Raw genomic sequence first — 26,242 nt, forward strand, 5'->3', positions numbered from 1 at the left:
TCCTATGTCGTAGCCAATGTCGTAGGTTTCGCTAGTACCACTCTTGATCACTAGTTTTCACTCTTGAAGTCGCCTCGAAGATCGCTCAAACTGAACTGTGCTCGCTCGCCTCGCTGCGGCTATTTATATCGGCCGAGACGAGGCCCAGACCATTCTGGAAAGTTCGCGCATGTACCCGGTTTTCGAGACTATACTTCTATATAGTTCCACAGTTGTTCCTCTAACGCCATCTAGTATTGAGTAGAGAGTTTCATGCGGTCTCTGTCTTTGCGTGGTTTCAATGGTTGCCGCTAGATGGCGCTAGTTTCTTTGTGTGTCCTTAACAATATATAATATTTTATTCATATAGTACATACTGTATTATATGAAATAGTTATAGAATTTGCTATTTGAATATATTGTTTTTGTCTTTTGAGCTTTTGTAGGTTTCCACATTATATATCTAAATCGAAAGACAGATGACGATCCCATGGTGGAAACATGGTGGAAGCACTTAACTGTTGTCATGTAAAAAGTTTTCAAAAATCGATTTTTCGAATTTACTTAAATAATTAAAATATTGTGAATTAAATTTGGGTGGTCCGGGAGAATGGCTATTTAAGAGCCATTTCACAATTGTCGCTCTGCAAGTTTAGGTAAATTTGGTCGCATCGCACGAGTCGTACGAGCCGCGCGATCTTTGTGCTAGTTAGTATAGTGTGACAACCAAAAGACCATCTTGATCATTTTCTAATGTATAATAAAAATTAATAACTATGGTATAAAATGTTTTTTACATAATTAATTTGTTAAAAATTTCAAGTCTGTCATATAATAACAGTCAATAAATTTAAAATAAAAATAAAAAATAATTTTTATGAAACAATTTCTTTTTAAATTGATTTAGTTTTTTGACTTTACGAATGAATCTAATATTTACGATATGAATAAAATAGTATTTTATTATGCCCCAAAAAATCTGTGTGTGAATGTTGTTAGTTGCATAGCTTTGGATAAAAGTATACCATCAAATTTTGCCGGTTTGAATTTTTTTATAAACTCAATGACACCGACAAATATATTAATTAAAATTGTTTCAACGTAGAGGTTATTGAAAAGTAGGACTTTAAGGTAGACTTTACCCAGGGAGGAGGCTGATGAAAAGGTAAATAATTTTATTGGATGACGATACAAATTACGGTTTTATATATAGGTCATGAAACTAAGTCCAATTTCAATCTCTCACGATTAGTACGATAATGTCATAACATTTCGTTACTGCTATCGATAGGTGTGGTCACGTATAATTGGTTATATTGAGTGGCGGTTTATTGTAATTGGTTATATTGAATGACGTTTCATTATAATTGGTTATATTTTAAAACATAATTGCGTTACGTGTGATAGAAAAAGAGACGTTAAAAAAGATGCTATTCTGTCTTTGTTGCAAAGCACACTCTTGATCGAAGAGTGACTCTTCGATCGTCGTGACACTTTGACAGTAAGAGGTAGAATAGATTATTGGAACATGTTTCTCCTCTTTTAATAAACTATAACTTTAAGAATAATATATACGAAGAGAAATATAATACAATTCGATGGTAAAATAGAATCATTATTCTAAAACTTTTAACTGTCGAATACCATCATCCATCCAATAGCATTATCCAAAACTGGTGTAACAGGCTTTTAAACTATAAATTACGGCTAGGCGTTATCACCGTCAGTTTTAAATTAGAGAACAAAGAAAGGGTTGATAGAGTCAGTGAATAATCATTAAAATCAAATTTACAATTTATTTAACAACTAAAAATTCTATTTATTTATAATATAAACATTTACAATACCATAATAGTACCCATGCATTATATAGTAACACTTTGAAATTTTAAACAAAATGTCGATGATTCTATTAATTTTTTATTAAAGTTTTATTTTTTAGATTTTTTATTATAATTTCGTGTTACAATAAAAGAAGTATAATAAAAAACATTTATGGCAGTATTTTCTTATTAAAATAATGTTTTAAAATATAATTTAGTTTATAACTTATTTACTAGTTAAAATGGTTATTTAGGGATAACATTTCAAATTGATTCATATTTACCGCATTTTTTAATATTTAACAGATAAAACTTACGACAACTATAATTGGCTCGAAATTCAATAATTATCTATATCATAGTTGCAATCAAAATTTGTTATTATCTGTATATCCCCTGCCAACAATTATTGAGAAGCCGATTTATGTTTTGATTTCTAGTGTTTTGTAGTTTTATTAATTTAATTTATTAAGTTTCTTTGTTAGTTAGCTTAATAAACAATAATATAATGACTTGGGGATTTGTTACATGTGGTCCAAATGAGGCACTCGTAGTATCAGGTATGTTGCTCCCGCCTACGCTTATACACTTAATTCAAATATGATTTAAATATATTTTAATCACTTATGTCTTGTAAATATTTGTGCTCTGGCGTTACACTGTCTGAAAAGCTAAGCGAATATTAATTTGTGTTTATTAGCATTTGTCGAAGCCACAGAGGTACTAGTGTAATGTATATTAGATGTGTATATACATAGATAAAATCGGTGTGCTCTGGTAATACCTTAATAAACAAAACATATATACACATATTATTTAAGTACAAATGAGTAAGACAGTTTTTCCATAGATACATTTACTATTAGCCATGAGTCATCAGCGTTAAATTGTGTATACAGTTTTAAGAATGTACGAATTGCGAAGTTGGAAGTTTTAAGTTTTTTGAAGTGAAACTTCTTTAGGCGCATGAAGGTAAAATTTTTACCGATGAAACGGCAATGTGTTGATGAAACGACAGCGTTTTTGTCGATGTTGCTGGAACGGAAATCTAAAGCTTTAGATATGTATAAATATAAACGAGACTTAAAAATTAATTTCCCAAAGAAGTTTCACTTCTGAAATGTGTGCTTTGTATGTATGCACTTCTTTTTAATACTCTATTAATACTACGATGCAATTGACCTTACTATTTATTTATAAATTAAAATATTACAGCATGTTTCTTTATTTCTTTGTAGTATTTAAAAGGAAAAACAATAGTAATAATACATATTTGATAAGGATATGTATTTATATTTTAGTAAACATTGATTATAATGCATTTCTGCTTTTTTAAAAGTTCAAATCAAATCATGTATCCATAGATATATACAAATGTAACTATTAAACTCTTACATGACACTGAAACCTATAACCTGCTGGCACTGCTTTTTCCAAACTAAAAGAAAAAAGATTCAATTTTTTTTTATAACTCCTTGCCCGACTTTAAAACTTCTTTCACCAGAAGTAACAGGAAAATCTACAAAGCCAAAGTTATACTATCCATCCAGGTGAAGATGTATATAAAAATCTAGTGGAAATGAAGAAACTTTCATTAGTACTTTTTTTTGTTAATTCTTATATTATTCTTATAAATCAGTTATATATGTTGCAATAATGAATGAAGCATCATCTATCTTACTTAATAACTATAACTACTAACTTTGTTCAATAATCACAAGTGTCTGAAAAATATTGTTACTTAAATACAAGTGAAGGAAAATTTTATATAAGATATTCTAAGTTGCAAGATATTAAACTTTATAATGAGAGAGAGGATCGATTTAAACAAGAAACAGAGAACCATTTAAAAGAGTATGAAGTGTATTTTGTACAATGCATTATGTAACAAAATTTGAATTTAAGATATTATCAGGAAGTTAGTGATTCTGTTTAAGCGTTTTGTGATTGACACTTGCTGTCAGGTGCTTATGATAACAACTGAGATCAACAACTCTACATGCTCTACGAGGACTAGTGGGGAGAATAAAAAAACTTACACTCAGGCCAGAAACAAATATTTGTACAAATACACATGTCTGCCTGTAGCGGGAATCAAGCCCTCAACCTTTGGTTTGTAGGTACACCACAACACCAGAATGGTTCTAAAAAAGTCTTTTAAAAAACAGACAAATTTATAGTTATATATTAATTATATATATTAAATCCTAATTGAATTTTCATATTTATTATTTCTAAGTATCATACCTATATATTAATAAGCTAAGGTCTTTGCCTCCCTTTTTAGGAAGAACCTCGCAATTACTCAACATAAATTATATATATCATTTAATAGATAATTGCTTGCTTTAACAAAAAAAAATTGGTTATTGCTTTTGTTTTTGTAAATTAATTAATTATTTAAATTGTATATATGACGACTTTAATTTTAAAAATGATAATAATATAGAATTTCTATTCATTACTTACATAAGGCTCAAATTTTTTAACGTTTTGCCAAAATTTTAATTGTTTTTCATTGTTAAACTACAGTTAAAATATATTATGATAGCCATTGGCAAAATATAGTAAAAATAATAATAAATGAGAAAAATTGCGATATCCACGTGTACAATAACGCAATATTATTTGAGTTTTAACAGTCTTACAGATTTTTTTTTCATGTTTTATAATGTACAAAATTGCTCCTGCTCATTGACAAAACAATTTGAATTTGTGATGATGTCACACGTAATAATGTCTGTCCTTAATTATTGTTCCTTTGTGTGCCTCGGGGTACTTGACGATGTTGACGTCATAGCAATGCGAAGGCGTAGCTATCGTATTTCGGCGGCTCTTTTAAAAACTAGCTGATCTTTCTTATATCTTTTTTTAACAACAACAATAAAATAATTAATTATCTTTGGTATAGTTTTTCGGAAGTTTTGCTCATATACATTTCGTCTATTTGCTTTTATTTATGTCGAATGCTCATTATGTATCAAAATATTGTAAACAATTTGTAACCATTTTTTTGCGTTTATTTTAATCGAAGGCTATTTCTTCTCTTATCAACGTGATTGAGCGAAAAAGTATGTTTATTTGAACGTAATAATCGCGGACATATCGTGTTCGATAGTAATTTTTTTTTCTTTTGCGATAAATAGTATGCTTATCAGGAAAGGATTGAGGATCAAAACATCATTTTGAAGAATACCTGAGAACATAAGCGCTAAAATACGTCCATTTTGTACACATATTATATAACTAGCTGTACCCGTGACCTCGACCGCTCCGAGAGGGCGGACGAGCAAACCCACCCGCCCTGTCCCTCTAGGCCAGGTAAAAGCCCACCTTACAACGCCGAATCGCACCGAGTAACTGAGCAAAGTTCCAAGGAGCACATCACGACTCAACAACTACCCCACAGTTCTGCCGAACTGCACCAAAAACCGAGCAAAGCTCCAAGGAGCCAGTACAACCAGGCCGGCACACCGCGCTTTTGCGCTACAGGGCGGGTGAGCGAGCCCAGCCGCTTTGTCCCTCTGCTGGTTTTGATCTGCTGGGTTTGGTCCAGGACCCAAGACCCCTATCACTCGCAAGCGAGTGGCGTTCCCCTATCCGCCACCTAGGGACGCGCCCAGTAGGATATCCAGCAAATATTTTGGGATCCTTATCCAGCCTACACCGGCAATCATACGTAGATCGTCGGTCCAGCGGGCTGGAGGACGTCCCACACTGCGTTTGCCAAGACGCGGTCTCCACTCCAGGACACGTCTGCTCCAACGGCCATCGGTCCTGCGTCATCTGACCAGCCCACTGCCACGTCAACTTGCTAATTCTATGGGCTATGTCGCTTGGGTATGAACGGTCATCGTTGCCGCGTCATACATAAATTTCAGTACCTCGATATGTTGCCAGTAGATATGACATCTCTGCAGAGAATCCAAGACAGCCCAGGTTTCGACAGAGTCAAAGGCTTTCTCGTAGTCCACAAATGCCATACACAGGGGCTGATTATATTCTTCTGTCTTTTGTATAATCTGCCGAACAGTATGGATGTGGTCTACGGTGCTGTAGTCATTTCGGAACCCAGCCTGCTCCGGTGGTTGGAATTCGTCGAGTCTTCTGGCAAGACGATTCGTAGCGACCCTCGAAAACAGCTTACAGACGTGGCTCAGAAGTTAGATCGGTCTGTAATTCTTGTTTACAGAGACTGATTGCTCCTCTTAAAGAACAGTACCACCACACTCCAGGACCACGCCTCCGGCGCGGTACCTCGGTGGATGACGGCGTTAAAGTTCCAAGGCTTTTAGTACATTTTGTGTAAATGTGTAATGTAAACGGTATCAGTTACAAAATTTTACTTATGCATAGGGTTTAATTACGCAAAAAATCCATTCTTTTTACTTTCTACTATAATAAATAGTATTAAAAAAAAGACTTACTATTTATTTGTAGTTTGATTTGTATTTTGCATAAAAGTGTGTATTTTATAGCATATTAATGCATTGTTATAAAAATATTGATGTTTAAGAGTAAGCTTGGAAGCGTGCAATAGTCTGACCTAAACTTTATGAAGTCTGTTTTTCTCTTGAAAATTGGTACATATTTACATTACTTTTGTAATAAACTTATAAAGAAGTGTATAACGCTACGCGTAGTAAATAACATTTTTTTTTTGTTATTTCAAATTTTTTTTTACGTCATTATTTTAAAATTTGTTTCACAGGATGTTGCCATTCAAAACCATTACTCGTACCTGGAGGGCGGGCATTTGTATGGCCTGCGGTACAACGCGTTCAACGAATATCACTTAACACTATGACCTTGCAAGTTGAGTCGCCAACAGTTTATACCAGCCAAGGAGTGCCTATTTCCGTCACCGGTATTGCACAGGTACTCCTTTTTATTCTTGTCGTAGAACATGTCTCAATAAAATATATACTAATAGAATATATCCTATGATGCTCATTTTGTATGCCCTTATTTAAACTTTCTTTTGTAAATTATTTATAGGTGAAAATTCAAGGTCAGAATGCTGAAATGTTGTTATCGGCATGTGAACAATTCCTGGGTAAATCTGAACAAGAAATCCAGCACATTGCTCTTGTTACCTTGGAAGGGCATCAGCGTGCTATAATGGGTTCTATGACTGTGGAAGAGATTTATAAGGATAGAAAAATTTTCTCAAAGAAGGTAATATACAACATGTGTTAAGGCTTAAATAAGTATTTCATCATCATCGTCATCATCATCATTTCAGTCTATCACAGTCCACTGCTGGACATAGGCCTCCACAAGTTTGCGCCAAAAATGGCGTGAACTCATGTGTATTGCCCGTAGTCACCACACTGGGCAGACGGTTTGGTGACCGCAGGGCTGGCTTTGTCGCACCGTAGACGCTGCTGCCCGTCTTCGACCTGTGTATTTCAAAGCCAGCAGTTAGATGGCTATCCCGCCATCGGTTGGCTTTATAAGTTCCAAGGTAGTAGTGGAACTGCGTTATCCCTTAGTCGCCTCTTACGACACCCACGGGAAGAGATGGGGTGGCTATATTCTTTACTGCCGTAGCCACGCAACAGAAATAAGAATACATACAAATGTAATTAATTATTATATTTTGTCCTACAAGGTATTTGAAGTGGCTTCCAGTGATTTGATAAACATGGGCATCACCGTCGTGTCATACACTCTAAAGGATATAAGAGACGAAGAGGTATGTGAATGTACAAAAGGCCATATATTCCAATTATTGAAAGAATTAATTACTAGCTGCCAGGACAGACTTCGTTCTGTCAAATTCTAATTGTAATTTTTTTTTGTTTTGAATTTCGTGGGCTCCTTAAGGAACATATAGAAAAATAAATTAGAATCGAATTGGTTGAGTCATTCTTGAGTTGTTTCGCTTAGCAACATTCGTTTTTATTTATATAGATTATTTTCTTAAAAAGTATATGTCTTTTTTTAATATCAGATTATAATAGCCTGTAAATGTATTAATGCAGATTAATCTGTTTACTTAATTGTTACACTCATTGTGTAAGTCTCTTTACAAGTTAATTTTAAAACCTGTAAACATAGTTGATTTAAAATTTACATGTCCTTTGGATATTATCTATCTATCTATTTTCGATTAACTGCAAATTTTTGTTAACAGGGCTATTTGAAAGCATTGGGTATGGCTCGTACGGCTGAAGTTAAGCGAGATGCTCGTATAGGAGAGGCAGAGGCACACGCCGAGGCGCGCATTAAAGAAGCCATGGCCGAGGAACAACGTATGGCAGCAAAGTTCCTCAACGACACCGAGATAGCTAAAGCTCAAAGGGATTTCGAACTTAAAAAAGCAACATATGATGTTGAGGTGCAAACTAAGAAGGTGAGCAGAATTCAGTATATGTATTTATAGTTGTACCTATATAGTTAGTTGTACCTAACAAACAAGTTTGTGAAAATAATGATATTTAGTAATTACTGTTGCATATGAATGTCAGCATCATGAAGTTGTCATGAAAAGTCATGATGTTGGCATGAAGGAAAATGGAAAGAAAGCTAGTCATATTATCTCTTATCTGCAAGAAACAATTTCTGAATTTTTTTAGCCTTTTATATCCTGGTGTATTAATAGAATAATACAGTAAAATACAGTAATCTTAATCATTTTATTCAGGCTGAAGCAGAGATGGCGTACGAGTTACAAGCAGCAAAGACCAAACAGCGCATAAAAGAGGAACAAATGCAAATTGCCGTTGTCGAGCGTTCACAGGAAATTAACGTGCAGAAATGGGAGGTGCAGAGACGAGAGAAAGAATTGGAGGCGACCATACGCAGGTAATAACTTATATTGAAACTTTATATTCATTGTCTTACCATGCTACAAAGAAAAAAAAAAATTTTTTTTTAATTCACATAGCATTTATTTCTATTACAGTGTGTTAGTTTAATACATTAATACAAAACTAAATAAAAATATGTAAAGCTTATTCAAAGTGGTCTCCGTTGGCTGCAATATAGTCCTTTAAACGTTGAGGCTAGTTATCAATAGAAGCATGCACTCTTTCCATAGTAAAATTCTTCATTGCCAATCGTATGGATGGTTTAGGGACTCCAAATTATCATGGCATTTATAGCAAGCCATACTCTCTGACTGACTAGATGACAGTTAGTCTTTCGCTCTGATGAAGTCCGGAACGTTGTTTTCTAACCAGATTGGGTGGATCGAGCTTTGTGACCCAGCGCCGAGTCTTGCTGAAAGGACTATTCTTGGTTATTGAACATGGACATGTTATGACATATTGTTAAGGGGCTTAACTACCTTCTCAAAAATGATATCTAATTGTATCTTGATACATTTGTGCTGATGTTTTGATACAAAAATATGGCTTAGTTACTCCTTCACAGCTAACACCCATCCAAACCATTACTAATGTCTGATAAAGCCCACGTTTTACTCTGTTGACTAACTGGAAAGCTTCCTTAGAGCTTTGAGCATAAATACGGTTCTTTCGTTTGTTAAAATATTACTCAATTGTAAAAAAATTCTCACCCTTAAAAAAAATTCTGTGACAAATCTTTGCGTACCGCTTAAGTAGTTGTTATTATTATACCAGATTATTATACCAGCCTTTTCTTTTTTACATTACCAGTTAATAAACTACCAGTGCGTCTCTTATAGGCTGCAAGTCCTAACTCATCTTTTAAAATACGTGACATGGTTCTAGGTGCCATGTTCATCTCCCAATAAAATAAAAATAATTTGCTTTCGGAATTCTTTGAATTTATGAATTTCTTGAAATTTATGAAAATCATTAAAATGAAGATTTACGACGCAGTTTCTTTTCTCGACTATCCCACTGTTCGCCCACATGATGTATGACGGTGGTTAAATTAATTTTTCTGTACATGTACCATACACCACTGCCTCTACAAGTTCACTCATGTGTTTTGCCCATAGTCACCACGCTGGGCAGGCGGGTTGGTTACCGCAGGGCTGGCTTCGTCGTACCGAAGACGCTGCTGCCCATCTTTGACCTGTGTATTACAAAATCAGCACTTGAGTGGTTATCCCGCCATCGATCAGCTTTTTAAGTTCCAAGGGGGTAGTGAAACTGTGTTGTCCCTTAGTCGCCTCTTACGACACCTACGGGAAGAGAGGGGGTGGCTATATTCTTTACTGCCGTAGCCACACAACAATTTAACTTTATGTCATCATAATTTACCGTTGTTTTATTTCCAGACCGGCGGAGGCAGAAAAGTTTAAACTGGAAAAATTGGCTGAAGCGCACCGTCTCAAGACTGTTTTAGAAGCAGAGGCCGAGGCTGAAGCTGTTAAAGTTCGTGGGGAGGTAAGTAATATTTCATTATTTTACAATCTTAACAACTTTATGGCGTAGGGTGCTCCTTTATAGCCTATAATCCTTTCTCGTTAAACATACTTCTCACGTAAAATAATTTATAAAATTCTATTGTTTCTGAATCATAGTCAGATATTGTGTCTCTTTCTTATTAAGTAGAGTATATTGAAAAAGCTAAAGGATGTTAAGAATTTTTCAATTGATTCCTGTTGATCCTGGAGTCAAACAATTTCGGTTTTTACTATTCACAATGAGACTGGTACGTTATTTACATAATTTCCTGAAAGGAGTTTACTAACTAAAACTCAGCACACATCCACTGTAAAGCAGTAAAAACTGGTACCATTCTGGTTCACTATAAATTATTGAGTAGATGTAAGGAGAAAATGTAAAAATAAGAAGATTATCTTAAATAATAAAAAACAATACAGAATAACGACATTTCAATTACTATAAGTGCATTATCATAATTTTTGTTACGAAACTCTCATATGCTTTTAGATTGGTGAATTTTGTTTTTTTTTTTTTGTTTTTGATAGTTGCTCTTCCTTTTTTTTTTAAATTTATGATGATAAATCGAAGACGGTCGTTTGCTATGTGACGGTGCTTGTCTATGCTGAAATAGTGTATTTATTATTTATTTTTACAATATTAATAGCTGACCCGGCGAACTTCGTATCGCCTTATTTTATTTTTAATAATAATAATTACATATATCAAAATAAAATATAGCCTACCTTTCAAGTTCGATCAAACTGCACACGGTGTGCAAATTTGATTAAAATCGGTTAAGTAGTTTAGGAGTCCATCGCGGACAAACAACGTGACGCATAATTTATATATATTTGTATTGTTTTAGGCTGAAGCATATGCAATCAAAGCAAAGGCTGCAGCCGATGCAGAGCAAATGGCCAAGAAGGCGGATGCTTGGAAGGAGTATGGTTCAGCAGCTATGGTGGACATGATGTTGGAGACATTACCTAAGGTATGTTTGAAATAAATAAAAAATAAATATACATTGACACTATCTCGGCTGTGCGATATCCGCTCGGATTGAATATTTGTATTTACAAAAATATTTATTTCCGGTCTGGTTGTCTGTTATTTTCGGTTTCCAAACCGTGCATCGGAGAGCACCTTGAGCTGCCGGACACGATTGTTATCATATACACCTGATAGCGATTGTAACTCATAGTAGGTAATATATTCGTCAAACCCCAATAGAGCAGCATGGTGAGAAAGAGGACTATGCTCAGCTATGAGTGTTACAGCCTGAATCGTGAATCAATAAATCAACTCCTTAAAATCAACGGCCCCACTAGGATTTACTCCTGTGTGTGGGGTCGGGGATCATACACAATGCACAAACACAACCACCCAGACCACAGAAAACTTCTGTATGGTCAATACAAATGTATGCAATGTGCAAGGGTCAATCCCGTAAGAGCCAACACAACTTCCACAAGCCAATACAGTTAGCGCTGGGCTAACGCGTCGTCAATTCAAATACCCTATTTCTTATTTTTTATTTTTGATACGACGATAGTTAAGAAAAGCTTTATTGATTAAAATGGTGAAAATCTTTGACTTTGATGTCGGATATTATTTTTGTGTGTTTAGTTCTTAGTATACTAATCGTGGTTGTCACAATCAGTGTAGATCTGCATATAAATAAACCAGCTGTTAGGAACGGAAGTTATTGGTAATTAGTCGATTGTGTTCTCTCTTACCAAGCAACCTTTACATTTAATATGTATAATATGTAAATGCGACTGGAGTATTTCAAAACTCACACTAAAGTCAGTGCAGCTGCATACAGCATATGGATAGAGAGAGAGAACTGGAGTTTAAAAACTCTACTGACTTCTATTTGTCTCATTAGACAGTGATACATTTGTGGCCCTCCTCTTTGCAGATGTTAATGGGCAGGTTTGATTATTAAAAATCAAATGTCCTGTCTATTCGTTTACAGCTTGCAACTTAATAAATATAAAATTGTTTTTAAAAGTTTTAAATTTCTTTACTAAAGTTGTAAATTTCACACCGCAGTGCATTTATATTTACTGCTATTTCTGACATATATATATTTTATGTAATTTGATCTAATTTATGGTTATTGAGTTAAAGGGGAAAAAGCTGTGGTTGGTAGTAAAGAAGGTGCTCAAACACTTAAGAAAGGAAAGGGAAAAATTATAGTCTACTAGCTGACCCCGCAAACGTTGTTTTGCCATATATGGTATTAACCCCCTTAATCCCCCCCCCCCTCTGCAACTAAGGTGTATGAAATAGATGTTGGCCAATCCTCAAACCTACCCGATATGCACACAAAATTTCATAAAAATTTGTCAAGTCGTTTCGGAGGAGTATTGTAACTAACATTGTGATACAAGAATTCTTATATATAAAATTCTAAATCTCTAATAAATAATAATAATCTATTATTCTTATATACATATAAACTCATCAATTCAGTCTATCGCAGTCCACTGCTGGAGATAGGCCTCCACAAGTTCGCGCCAAAAATGGTGCGAACTCAGGTGTGTTGCCCATAGTCACGACGCTGGTCAGGCGGGTTGGTGACCGCAGGGCTGGCTTTGTCAATAAAAGGCTTATTTTGAGATTAGTTTGCAGAATTTCCAAATAATGATATCAGTACCTACACATACTTCGATATTCATACTATAACGTCAAATTTGGCGCGATAGTAACTTATGTCTGTTTTTCGAATGAATTTCGAAAGTTTCTCTAATGTATTTTAATACTAACCGGAGTCTGATCTTAAGCTCAGTGAGTAGCTCGTCATCGTAAAAGTTCATACTTTTTCACGTTTTGACTGTCATGTCCGACTTTATTGCAGCAGATGCTCTAACATCAGCTCTAACAAACGGTCTAAAATCAACCTTAAATTGTTGTCCGCTTAGTTTTGTTTAAATTTCCTCGTTTATAAATAAATTTTATATAAATTTCAGTTATATAATTGTTTACATACTTATCAATGCGAATAATTAATTCGATACAAAATATTATTTATTTTATCAAGGAAACTGCTTCACGAATCAAATTAAGCGTCAAAATTGTTACAATTTAATATGAACTGAGTTTCATGAAAATGCATTCGTTGGGTTTCGTAGTTTTTTTTTTTTTTTTTTTTTTATGGAGTCATATAAAAATGTGCATTTTCATTCAGTCATACTTCTAAATAATACCGAACGAAAATGATTATCGCAATTTAATATCCAAGATATAAATTCAACCTTGCCATTTTTTCATAAAATAACTGAAGCATAATGTTAAGTAAATTAAAATTGTTGATATTCGTTCGTAAATGCATAGTTTCCTTATAAGACAGTTCTTTTTATCATGAGGTAGGTACTTTATTTGTACGTATGCGACAAGGCCGGTTTAAATTAAAACTCCTACCAATCGTAAGCTTACAGAAACGAGAATTAATTGCGATCTCGTTAATTATTTTATTTGTATTTCTTAATAATAATAATATATTTCAGAACGACGTTAAATATAAATCGAACTTATTGAATAAATGCTTTGTGTTACTTATTAGTAGTTCATTAAAAAACAAATGAACATTAAAGCTTTATCATATTACATGGTGTATTACATACAGAATTATTATAAAAATTAAGTTTACAGCCGTAAAATATTTTATTTATATATTTTCAATCAATTTAGTTTTGATATACTAATGAGTTATGCTCATGTAAGCGTAAAAATGCCATGCCGTTTCAATATGCTAACAAAAAATGATTGGTAGAAAATTTTATATGAAATACTTATTTATTTCCGGAACAATGTGTTATTTAATAACACGGGATTTACTGTAATTTATGTAAATTATTTTTGTTATTTATCTGTACTAATGTTATAAAACTGAAAAGTTTGTTTGTTTAATAAAACGAGCTAATCTCAGGAATTACTGCTTCAAATTGAAAATTCTTTTTGTGGTTGGTAGCCCACTTCCGAGGAAGGAATAGAAGCTGGGCATTAATAAGAAGTGTTACGAAAACGGGAAAAATATACTTTTTTGAGAACGTCGGTTGCGTGCGCTGCGTAAACGATTAAAGCTACCCAAAAATTGTTTATGACGGAGTTGATCGCTATTAAAAGTTCTAAAAAACAACAGCATATGGCTATCTTTTAAGGTTAACTCATTATAAACTATTTTATATAAATCCTTATCCAAATAATTACATTACTCATCATAAGTATTTCGTTTTGAACAAACTTGTTCTTAACATCATTTGATTTTAATGAATATATTAGAATATAATATATAATAACTGCAGTAAATGAAATAGGCAATTTTATTTCATTATCGTTAGCCAGGCATAAGATGCCTTACGAATGAAAAATAATTCATCAGCAAGGCTATTTTATGAAGTTAATATTTTGCTTTAATTTGGATGCATAATTTAGAATAGAATGTGTAATTTGTGTTGGCTTGTGAACGAAATTAAAACCTTCAATTACATCCACCAGTAACAAACGATAGTTGAATAAGTTCGAACGTAGACGAAGACGAGTTACCTGTAATAATGCCTATTTATGACTATTTTTTCGTCGATCTACGTTGTATTATATACCTCATAACTAACTGGGTAATCCGATTTTGATAATTCTTATTTTTTATGCTTGCCATGGGACCACCCATATAAATTAGATCGATGTCTTCTGCGTACTTTTTGAGTTATCGCTCGCTAAAAATGCATATTTACTTAACAATTTTTTCGTCCTACGTTTTATCACTGGTCGATGTAATTGAAATAGTTATTTTTTTCGTTTGCGAACGAACACAATTATTTCATAAGCGAAGTGTAGTTTGAGATTACATCTTATCATATTTTCAAATAACTTTTCGTTAACCGTTAGCCAGCGTGTATATAAATAAAGAAAATGTAATAGAAAATTGATCATCATAGGCATCAATTGTTGATAAGGCCTATAAAATAAATTTTGGCAAGCTCTATTATATAGAATATTCTTGTAACTTGTGTGTTCCAGAGCAAGATTCATCATTTTCCTTCATGCGTTTGCAGATGATCTGATTTGACTAAATCGACTGTCCCTGCGTACAGTATCGAAACGGAAAATTTTCTATTTTTTTATTGCATGAAAAAACTACTTTTTGTGTATGTTTTCAAAGAAAAAAAGAGAAAATGCTATAAAATACAAATAAAATCACTTTTTTCATGAGTTTATACTCATTATCGATACTTAACAAATCATTCAGCGTAAAAAATGTAAAGTGCCTTTTTTCAATTTCGATATTATACGTAGGGACAGTCGTAATATTCTGTGACATTAGATGTTTTAAAAGGGACACTTATTTTTTTTTTTTTTCATATCCATTGATTTAAAAATGGGTACATTTCATATTTTAAATTATGTTTATTTTATTTTCCGAAGTTGGATAATAATACCAAAATAATATGATAATTAATATGTGTGATAATGTTTTTAAATTCTTTTGTCGCAGGTCGCTGCCGAGGTGGCGGCGCCACTGTCGCAGGCACGGAAGGTCACGATGGTGTCATGCGGCGGCGGCGACGTGGGCGCTGCTAAACTAACTGGAGAGGTCCTGAGCATCGTGCAATGTATCCCCGAGCTCGTCAAAGGCGTCACCGGAGTCGATATCTCGAAGGCCAAGGTCAGTAATGCGGTACGCTAGGTACTCGGAACAGAGAGTGATTGAATATGGCTTAAATTGTGTTTGTGAATCATTTGCTACGCACACAACTTGCTACGCTTTACTATCATCACATATAATGTTAATAATGTATCGTCCTGTGGTCTCTATTTTACATATTTTTTTGTTAGCCTATTTTCATTACTTTCAGTCATTTATTATTATTACAATGATTTAAAATACACTGAAAATTATTTAACTTTTAAATAAGTATGATTTCAAAAGCCTTCGTTTTTTATGGTTTCGGTAACTCCTTATAAGTATATGTATATTTATTATGTTGAATGTTACTTCTAGTCATTGTCTGTTCTGAAAATAATTACGTGTGTCTTTAATCACTATTAATTATAAGCTAAACTTAGTCATAGTGATTCTAATACGCCCGTCCTTCACTTTTACAGCACGAATCCAATTATTAATTTATAGTTTTGTGTACATTTCTCATGCTACAGAATCACCATCATTAGTGTATTAGACGCAGTGCAATCAATCGCTTACTTTTTTGTTAAATACTTCAGTACTATTTGGTATTAAATTTGATTAACTTTGTAGAGTATGAAAGTCGAGAGGTTTCTTTTAATTTATAAATAACCCCACTCGCTGTAACGATTAATTTAAATAGAAATAACAATGTTGTGGAAAGAAACGCTCACCTAAATTTGTATACTTTAAATAATACGTCAAGGCAATAATGTCAAAAGTTATCGTAACTTACAGACTAACAGACTAACAGATGTTATCTACGACCTCGTGTAGTAAAAACATTCTGTTCTTTGCATTTAAATAAATATTACCTCATAGATAAGTAATTCTAGTAAGACAATCACTGTGTAGATAACTTAGCATATTTATTTTTACCAATTGAATTGCATAAGCCATTAAATTTTATTAAAACACTGAGAGACATGCATATATACGCATAATATTTTTGTTGTGCTGCGAATCTTTGAATGTGAAATTGCAAGTTGATTGTCCAAAGTTGATTCTAAAATATCGCTAATTTCCTACCTTAACTTGTTATCTATTCATCCGTTTATTCATTTAGATTAATGACTTTCAATCAAACTATAATAACTTAAACGATTCAGTCAATTACTATTGAATGGAGATCTTTTTTTTATTATATTATTTTATTTATATCATTTCATTACATTTATATCGTATATTCGCCATCCATCTAGGTTATTCAGTCTGGACTGTAAATTTTATTCGAACTTTAAATTTAAAATATTTAATATTGATGGAAATTAAATATAAAAAAAATAATGTTTAAGTGTCGGTCTATGGTTCTATTTATATCTCTACGAGGGATTAAATTAGCGATTTAACGAAATGTTAATCTGAGTAGAATAATTAAAATTGTGAATAATATCATTAATGATGAGGTGTAAACCTAGGAATTGTTCCTGGTATTTTTCGTGCACTTACTTATAAGAGGTCGGTTGAATTTATGAATTGGATGTAAACATATTATCATGTACTATTGAGAAAATTTTAAATTAAAAGAATTGAAAAGAAAGAAGCGAATGTGAACAGCGTACAGCACTTCATTAGTTGCGTAAGAAGAAGTAGGCGTCTATTGTATTATTTTTTCGCTAAAACTAAATATTTACTAGTTGTTTACTTAGATTGTTGGTAGCAAAGTAGCGATTGTTATTACCATTTATTCGCAAGTCTTATCTCAACGACCATTCATTACAGCAACACATTAATCTTTAACTTACATCTGTATCTTACAATGCACGAACTAATATTTCATCGGCTTAGTTATCAAGTTTGGTAGCAAAAGAATAATATTCGTACATTTTTATATCTGTAAATAAAACTTATAGCAGAAAACAAAACATATAGTTGTTCCATGTCCAACTTTTCTAGGCGGTTTTAGGACTGCTGGTGTGAAGTGCCACTATCATAAAGGTATGGGCAACTACAAGCCCGTGGATACATTGGCTTAATAAAAATAAAGAAAAAACAAAAGAATAATCCATGTAACGTTGTACAAAATTCAAATAAAAAATCAATTTAAATTTGAATTAACAATAATATGTAATAGCATAGCTTAACTAAGCTCATCACCGGCTTTACTGAAACTACTAATTTTAGCGAAAAATTCTGATAGTTAGGCCGATAGTACCCATTAAATGTTCACAACTCATTAGCTACTAACGCTTGTTTTAACTGGTGCATGATCTAGACGGTGGAAGCTACAATGATCCCAACGCCTACAGTCCGCGGGGACTCTGCGCGGAAGTTACGATAATCAAGAATCATCTTATCACCGAGGCAAGTATTGATTGATTTACAGGTTAAAGAGAGACCAAACTAATTTGGATAACATTATTATCAAGATTATCAACGAACTTCTTGTCACCAAAGGATGTATTTGAGTACCAGTTAATGAAAATCAACTTTAATCAGGACTGTTAAAAAAACGCTATGTGTTATAATGTAAGTAGTTAGCGCAGGTTAAGGGGAAATGTAAATTTACTGTAAAAATTGTTGTAGTTATGACTAAGGTAACAGGTTAATAAAGAGTTACTTGAAATGTTAAAGTTTTATAATGCTTAATGTACTAACTTTTAGACAAGCCGTCTATAAATTACGTCACACGTTAAGGGTCCCACGAGGACGTAAGGGAAGTGTGAGTATGATAACGGGTAGTAGTAGTAGACCAAAATGTTGTCACATCACATTACAACATACCTATAAATATTACTAGCTGACCTGGCGAACTTTGTACCGCCTTCTTTATTTTTTTCTTAAATATAATAATTAATATATCAAAATAAAATATAGCCTATCTTTCAAGTTGGATCGAACTGCACATGGTGTGCAAATTTTATTATAATCGGTTAAGTGGTTTAGGAGTCCATTGAGGACAAACATTGTGACACGAGATTTATATATATTAAGATATATCTTATCGTGAGTATTAAAACATAATATGAAATAGAAATAAAAATAATCTCGACACTGATGTGAAAAATGTAAACTACATAACGTCACGCTAGGACTCATAAGTATGACCATCTGTGATAAGATCGGGGTAGGGGTAAAAAATCGTAAAATTCGGGTGGCGTAATTTATGGATGGCCCCTAATCCTTTGATTTAATAATTATGTGCAATTGTTAAATTGTTTATGTTTCAGCCAATAGCGGTTCTGTTTGATAAATATTTAATTAGTATTTCTTAAAAATTCTAATGATTTATTTTATTAGTATTTGTTTTTTATTGCTCTTACTCTCTTTAATTTAATTCTTACTCCTTCGCAGGGTCTTCGCGCCGTTTAGAGCCGCAATCTACGTAGAGGTAAAGCGTGTTTTCTAACCCGATATTAAAAAACATATTTACTATTCAGATATATCTGCCAAATATTTACAATATTCGTACGTTTGTCACTCGTAACATATTGGCACACGAATATCCTAGGCGAGACAAATGTCACGGCACTAGTAACGATCCCTCCTTCATTTTTGTATTGACGATACGATAATAATAGATACCGGCGTAGAGTATGATAAATCGGAGCGGTAAACTACGACCAATCGCTTGATACTATTTCAATAGTTTACGAATAACTATTATACTTATGAAATTGATACATATATTTTTTTATTTAGCTAATCATTCGTAAGGGTAAATGAAAATATTTGGTGTTCATAAAAGTGCAGTTTGGAAATTCTAAATATTAAAGTTTTAGTAGGTGAAATTGGTGTCTTTATATTGTTTAGAATTAGTGGATCTTTAGTGCGAGTGTTGCTACCCAAATGTCGCCGTTGTAAACGATTCGATTTCAACTAGTCAATTTAATGGTGTATTTTTGTATTATAGATACAGTGTTACCGTATTTATTAAGCCAAGCTAACCTATTTTAAAAAATATTATAAAATAATTTCCATAATTTTAGTTATAAAATAAGCAATATAAAACTGAAGGATTTTGTTTCGTCGTTAATATAAAAATATACTATTAAAATAATAATTGTACTTTTCAACTCGAATTTTATGCAAAGCATAAAAAACCCGAATCATTAACTGTGAAATTATAAAAACGATCGAATGTTCTTTTGTTCTAGAAATTTAAACTGCTTTAGTTTTTTTGTTATATGATAAAGCATTATTATGTTAGAGATATAACGAATTTAGTATTTTCCACTTTCGATAATGTGAATGTTTTCTTTTATATCGAACGAGACGACCGGGCAAACTGAGTCGCTTTTTTTTAATATATCGATTTATTTTTTTAAATTTTACTGCAAAAAAACTTACTTTTAAACTTACCAACCTTATCCTGAAAGTTAAGTAAAAAGAATTATTCAATTTAGTGCACTCGTGTGGAAGTTTTATCCTTTTTTATTTATTTATATAATATTATATTTATGAGTGTTTTAATTCTACTATCAAAAATTGATAGTTTTGCTAACGTAACTGTTCACCTCAAGACTTCTGAATAACATTTTTTTTTTTTTTGTAAAATATCTAAGCAATAAAAATGCTACTTACAACAGTATTCCATTTACGTAAATAATTTTGTTTTTTTGTTTGCCAAACTTACCAAACAAACATCGGCATCGTAGATTATTTTTTCATTTTGTTGGTCTAACTTTCTAATTTTTTAATTTAATAGTACTTTCTTCAAAGTATTAGACAACTTTAAAAAGTTGCTCAATCGGCACAGCCGTTCTCGAGTTTTGCCCTCAGCAACACATTTAACGATTAATTTTTATTTAAACAGAACACGAATGCGATTAGAAATGTCTAAATTACCGAAAAAATCACGGCTGATCGTAATATCACTTGTCGCTGTGTATTATATTTTTCTATTTCCATCGATGGCAAAGGTCACTCGTAAAAAATAAGTGTTTCAAGTGTAGTGGAATTTTTGTAACAGTGTGATGCATAGAGTACAAAGATCTGAAAATTAGTAATAAACCTCTATGTCGATGTGATGATGGTGTATTTTATGGTGTATCACATTTCTACCAATTTTTTTTTTTATTTTATATAAACAACATAATTATATTAATAGTAAAAAACAAGTAAAACATTTTTTATTTAAAAATGGTTATTTTGTTATTTTCTTTCAATCAATTCGTTTGAATAGTATTTTTGAACAGACACTATGGGAACAGTTCTCTGTTTCTATTCCTTCTTAAATTTGTAAGTGCTTTGAATGTAGTCGTACTTTCTTATGATAAAGTCGTTGGAACAAAAAAATAACGCCAATTTTTATGTAATGTAACTTTTATATTTATATTTAGTAACTAGTGTGTATACATGGTACCAAGGTATTTTGTTAACTCAAATCACATAATTACTATGTTGGACAATGCACATTCCTTTTTTATTTTATGCTTACGTCGATACGCAGATTGGTCATTACTAAGTATTAGGAAAATGCAATCTAACGAGATCTTTGTCAATTTTAAAAATGAATACTTTCGTTCGTAAAAATTTTGATTACAAATTTAATAAAAAGAGAAAGGTACATTCATTATATTTAAAAATCGTCTACACAAAAAGCTTTAACTTTACAGAAGCTAAACTATAGTTATAGAAATAGATTCTCATTTACATGGCTCTATTTAATGACTCTGACGCGGACTTCAGTTGTTCTAATAGCTGATCTGATCAATGAAATTAACTAAATGCTGACATCAACGCCTCGCGAAATTTTCGTATTATATAAAAATTGTATGAGATTCAATCTCGCAAAATATGAACGTAATCTCGTGAGATTATGATTGCATTCCTTATTATCGTATAATTTGTTTCTTAATGTGTAAAAGATATATATATATATATTTTTTTTTTTTTTTGTTAAATTGTATGTACAATATATCTAAAAACAGACAGTCGAAGAATTCGTTTTACGTTATTAACGTACGAAATGTTAAAAGTGGAAATTATCAAATTGTAGTCATTCTCAACAATTTATCTAATCAACAATGAAGTTAATTTATGCTGAAATATATTTAATTTTGTAACTCGTAGGCAAAAAAAAAAACAGATAATACAGTTTAATAGAACCGGCTATGTAAGTGAAATTTGATAAGTCCCCGTGCATTTATACAACAATGAAATAAATTTCGCATAATCAGTTATGTTTGACGTATCTGCGTGAGTCTGATAACATTATTTACCTTCAACCATTTTGTTGGCTTATGTGCCATAGCTGCGAAGCAATAATTGATTACTAGTTTTAAGCACCAATTTTGTTGTTAATTATATTTTAGATAAGAGATATTATTATTGTATGATAAAAAAAAACATTAATTTTGATAATATGTTTAAAATGTTGGGGTGCTGTGTATTTCTTTATAATATTAATCTTTTGTAGCACAAATATATTAGTTTTAGTACAAAATTGGCTAAGAAATATCTTTATGCTGATGTATGTAAAACGTAGATGTAAGATATTATTTTTCACTGCTTCCTTACTAACTAAAATAAGTATTTGAATTCACATTGGCATATATAATGTATTGTGCAAAAAATTTATAAAAAGTAAAGTCGTTTTATAATTGCTTCTTTTAAAAATATTTAGCAATTTGATTGATGAAAAAAAAACCCTAATACAATAAAAAAATAAGTACACCTAAAAAAAAAAGTTAAACAAACCACAACAAAAGTACAAACGAAGCTGCATACAAGCAACGCAACGTGGTGAAAAATAATACCATAAATAATTAAAATTTTTAGTGTGAAGACGTAATAAGTTAGCCATTTTGAAAAAATGTAATAGTCATGATGTAATCTGCTACCTAATGTGCACTAAGAGTGGCACGTCTAAGTAAACTGTGTGTGGATCACCTTTTTATTAATGTATGTGTATTGACGTGGTTTTTATTCATATTTATTCAGTAAAAATTTAAAACTAAATGTTGTTTTATTTTTTGCTCCTAATACCGATACTCTATCAGATCCGGCCATTATGTGCTTTTAACCTGTTTATTCGTCATGTCTCAACTCAATTATACATAGATAAACATGAAATCGGAATATTATGAGGCTATCTTCAATTCCTCATACAGACGGGTGTTTGTTACTCTTGTAGTATAAAATACTACTCTAGTTGTTATGTATGTCATGTTTTTTTCTGGAATTCGAATATAAATAAGTAAATAAAAAATTATTATGTTAGTCATTAAGAACTAACACACAGACACTAGGAAAAGCAGACTTCAGTATTAGGCCGTGTTCCACTAAGCATCCGCAACGGCCGCGGCGCCCATTCTATCGTTCCACCTAGGGCCCGTGGTCGTCGCGAGCGATCACTCGACGTCATGATGACTTCACTGTTCGCGACCACATCGCCTCCAAAATATAGGTTGGGTTAAAGTTGGCTGTCATCAAAACGTGGCGGGAATTTTAATAAAACAACTGTCAATATCAAATTGTGAATGTTATCTCATTGGATTCTGCAAAAACGCAACAATAAATTCCCGGGAATTCATGTTGAATTAACTTTCTCCAATCCATGCAAATTACTCACAATCCCCACAGCTGCGTGTTTTCACCATACCGCCATATTGCGAGCACACAGCTGACACCTGACACTTGACAGCGCCCAAATATGCCTTCTACTCCACTTATAAAATTTGCCCACAACGTCTGCGGCGTTTTTTACGTTAGTAGAAAGGCAATTTCAACGATCATGGTCGATAGCGTTGTGGGCCTTAGGTAGAACGCGCCCTTTTAATATATCGACGGTTAACAAGCAATAACTCATAATCCACACTTTTAAAAAAAAAAGTTTTTAATGCCAAACGGTTTTATTTTTAACCAGCAAACCATCGTAATCCACCGGTAAGCGATAGGTGCTGCCATAAAAAAAAGCAAAACACTAATCCACAAAATTCAAAACTTCGAAACAAATAAATCGTAAGCCACAACTGGTAAAACCTCGTATACCACATTGGCAGCCCGAATTTGAAACGTTACTTTGCAACTTGACAGCAATACCTCGCAAGCCACTGATTGTCACTGTCAATTTTCCTACTTGAGGGGTATAGATGCAAAAGCGCTTCTATCCACTTTCATACTTTTTTCACAAAATGCAAAAATCTGAAAAGACTACGTAAGACCAAGTTACAATTCTTTAATTAAATTTAATTTCACTACAAATTAACTTAATTTTTATCTTAAAAATAACTTTGTTCAACAAACTTTCTCAAAATTATTAATAATATTTTAAATCTGCCTAGAGGCGCTTCTGCATCTAACTAATGGATAGAGGCGATTTTGCATTTGCCACTACGGGATAGAAACGGTTATGCATCTTAAATAGTCGCGTGGATGATATTATGCAATCGATTGCACTGTCAAAGTCAAAAAAAAAATTATATTTTAAATTAAATAAGAAATACAACTTATACAAAGGAAAGCCCTTAAAGTCCATTTTTTTTAACTTGTTATAATTTATCGGATAAATTAAAAAATAAATACTTTACTAAATTATTAGGTTTTTATTAAAGAAAAAAAAAGAAAAAAGTAAATTCAATAAAAATTACACAGACATTCCAACTTCTGGAAGGTATTCACAATGTTCTTCATCATCTGGTTCGCCGATATTTGTGCCTTCCAAAACATTTTTGTAAAATAGAAGCTCATTAGTTCCTAATGCTGAAATCCAATCTTCACCAAAATGATTGGATAATAATTTCTTGACATCATCAAGTTTTAGAGCAGAAACTTTGTTTTGAAATGGGGGTACATCTCTGATACCAAATTCTGATGTTGAGGATACACTTGGCTTAAGTACACTTTTAGCAACTCCTAAGTCACTTTTATAATTAACTTCTCCTCTGAGAAGAAATCGTCCTAGCTTATTTTTCACTCTAGTTACGTAGTATCTCTTACACTCTGCAAATTTAAAGTGATATTGGCCTGGGGGTTTCATTATGTCTTTCGAATAAGACTTCCAATCTTTAACCGAATAATCCACACCTAATTTACGAACAGTGCCATAACGTTCGTAAATATCTATGTATTCAGAAGGATATAAAATAACTTCTTTATTTTTAACATCTTTTTCGATAAATCCGAAAACTCTGTCAGCCGGCATAAATGAATGTCCAGGTACAGGGAATATGAGTTCCACAATTTTCACATTGCTTGGAGCACAATTTGTTAACCAGTAACCAACCATAGCAATCATAGTACTGTTTTTATTTTGAGAGCCGCATCCATCGGCCAACATTCGCAACTTCTTTATGCCAGTGAAGTCTGTTTCTGAAAGAAAATTAAAAACAGCAGAGGCAACCTCATTCGAGGACTTTGCATGGACATTTTCAGTCCAGGTATGTATACGCACGTTTTCTTTTGGAAATGTGTTCGTAGCATTACCAATTACAATTGTGAAATTGTAGATGTAAAGCTGCCTGGAATAATAAGCAGCTTGATCGGGAACTTTAGGTAAAACCTGATTTTTTTGGCAGTCAAAAGATATCGAAAGCGTTTGTTGATCATATTCCCGCAAAAACGTAAAAAAACATTTTGCTTTTAATTTATGAATCCGCAATGCAGCCATCAACGTGATTTTTTCGTCGTTTTGTGCTCTTTTAAGTTTTTCTGAAAGTTCCATACATTTAGAGCAAACGTCGACCCTAGGAGTTTTAAAACCAATATTATAGTTAGTGTTAAAAATGTTTCTAAAGTAACAGTGGCGGACTTTAAGACTTTCATCTTCTTGTTGATTTTGATACATTTTCCACATTTTGCGGATGTTTAAATCAGATGATACGTATTTCCGTTCTGAAGTTGCAGATCTGCAATAATGCCCTTCAATGCACTTGAAGGATTCAATAAATTTCATAACATTCTGCTTTTTTGCGTAATTCTTTCTTGATATCCTATCACCACCTCTATTTTCTTCTGGGATATTCCCTAATAGTAAGAATTTTTTTGATATGTTACGAAGTCTGTGTATGCCAACATTCAAAATTTTTGAAAATGCTTGTTGACATACTCTTATTAACTTGTAAGGTTTGACGTATGTACGTATATAAAACTTTGTGTAAGATTTAGATTCTGCTCGGTTTCCTACAATACGCCTTCGACGCTTTGGTGTATGAACTTTCATGTATTTCAACAGAAAGTTGTCTTGGAAGGTCTTATCTGGTTTGGCATAGAATGCTTCATGGAATTTTCTAATATCTTGGGGATTTAAAGTATCACATTTTAGTTTTCCACGTGTCTTATGCTTGCAACTTTTAATATCCTTTATATTTGGAGGTTTTTTAGCAGAGTACCTGAAACAATAGTATAATAGTTCATATTTTTCTATTAATTTTTCCTAAATAATGAAGAAGATTAAATAAGTAGGTACCAGGTTATAAAATGAACACCGTTGCTTATGATTTCTAGTTGTAAAATATAATTTGGTTTCATTTTGAGCATAA

General features: G+C 32.6%; 1 protein-coding gene across 3 annotated transcripts; it reads left to right on the top strand.

Annotated features, from left to right (window-relative positions):
- Positions 1-2,310: 2,310 nt before the first annotated feature.
- On the top strand, positions 2,311-19,732 carry LOC123668490 (flotillin-1). Of its 3 annotated transcripts, none has more exons than XM_045602224.1 (10): positions 2,311-2,362; positions 6,514-6,680; positions 6,801-6,980; positions 7,417-7,500; positions 7,942-8,160; positions 8,452-8,612; positions 10,018-10,126; positions 10,995-11,120; positions 15,630-15,800; positions 19,113-19,732. In XM_045602224.1, the coding sequence occupies exons 1-10, from the start codon at positions 2,311-2,313 to the stop codon at positions 19,128-19,130; spliced, it is 1,287 nt and encodes a 428-aa protein (XP_045458180.1). In that variant the 3' UTR covers positions 19,131-19,732. The 3 variants fall into 3 exon arrangements, with proteins under 3 accessions (XP_045458180.1, XP_045458179.1, XP_045458178.1); XM_045602223.1 differs by lacking the exon at positions 19,113-19,732 and adding an exon at positions 18,044-18,310 and having other exon boundaries at positions 15,630-15,804; XM_045602222.1 differs by lacking the exon at positions 19,113-19,732 and adding an exon at positions 18,034-18,310.
- The last annotated feature ends 6,510 nt before the right edge of the window (positions 19,733-26,242 follow it).

The sequence above is a fragment of the Melitaea cinxia genome, chromosome Z (genome assembly GCF_905220565.1).
Source record: "Melitaea cinxia chromosome Z, ilMelCinx1.1, whole genome shotgun sequence".
Classification (NCBI taxonomy): domain Eukaryota; kingdom Metazoa; phylum Arthropoda; class Insecta; order Lepidoptera; family Nymphalidae; genus Melitaea; species Melitaea cinxia.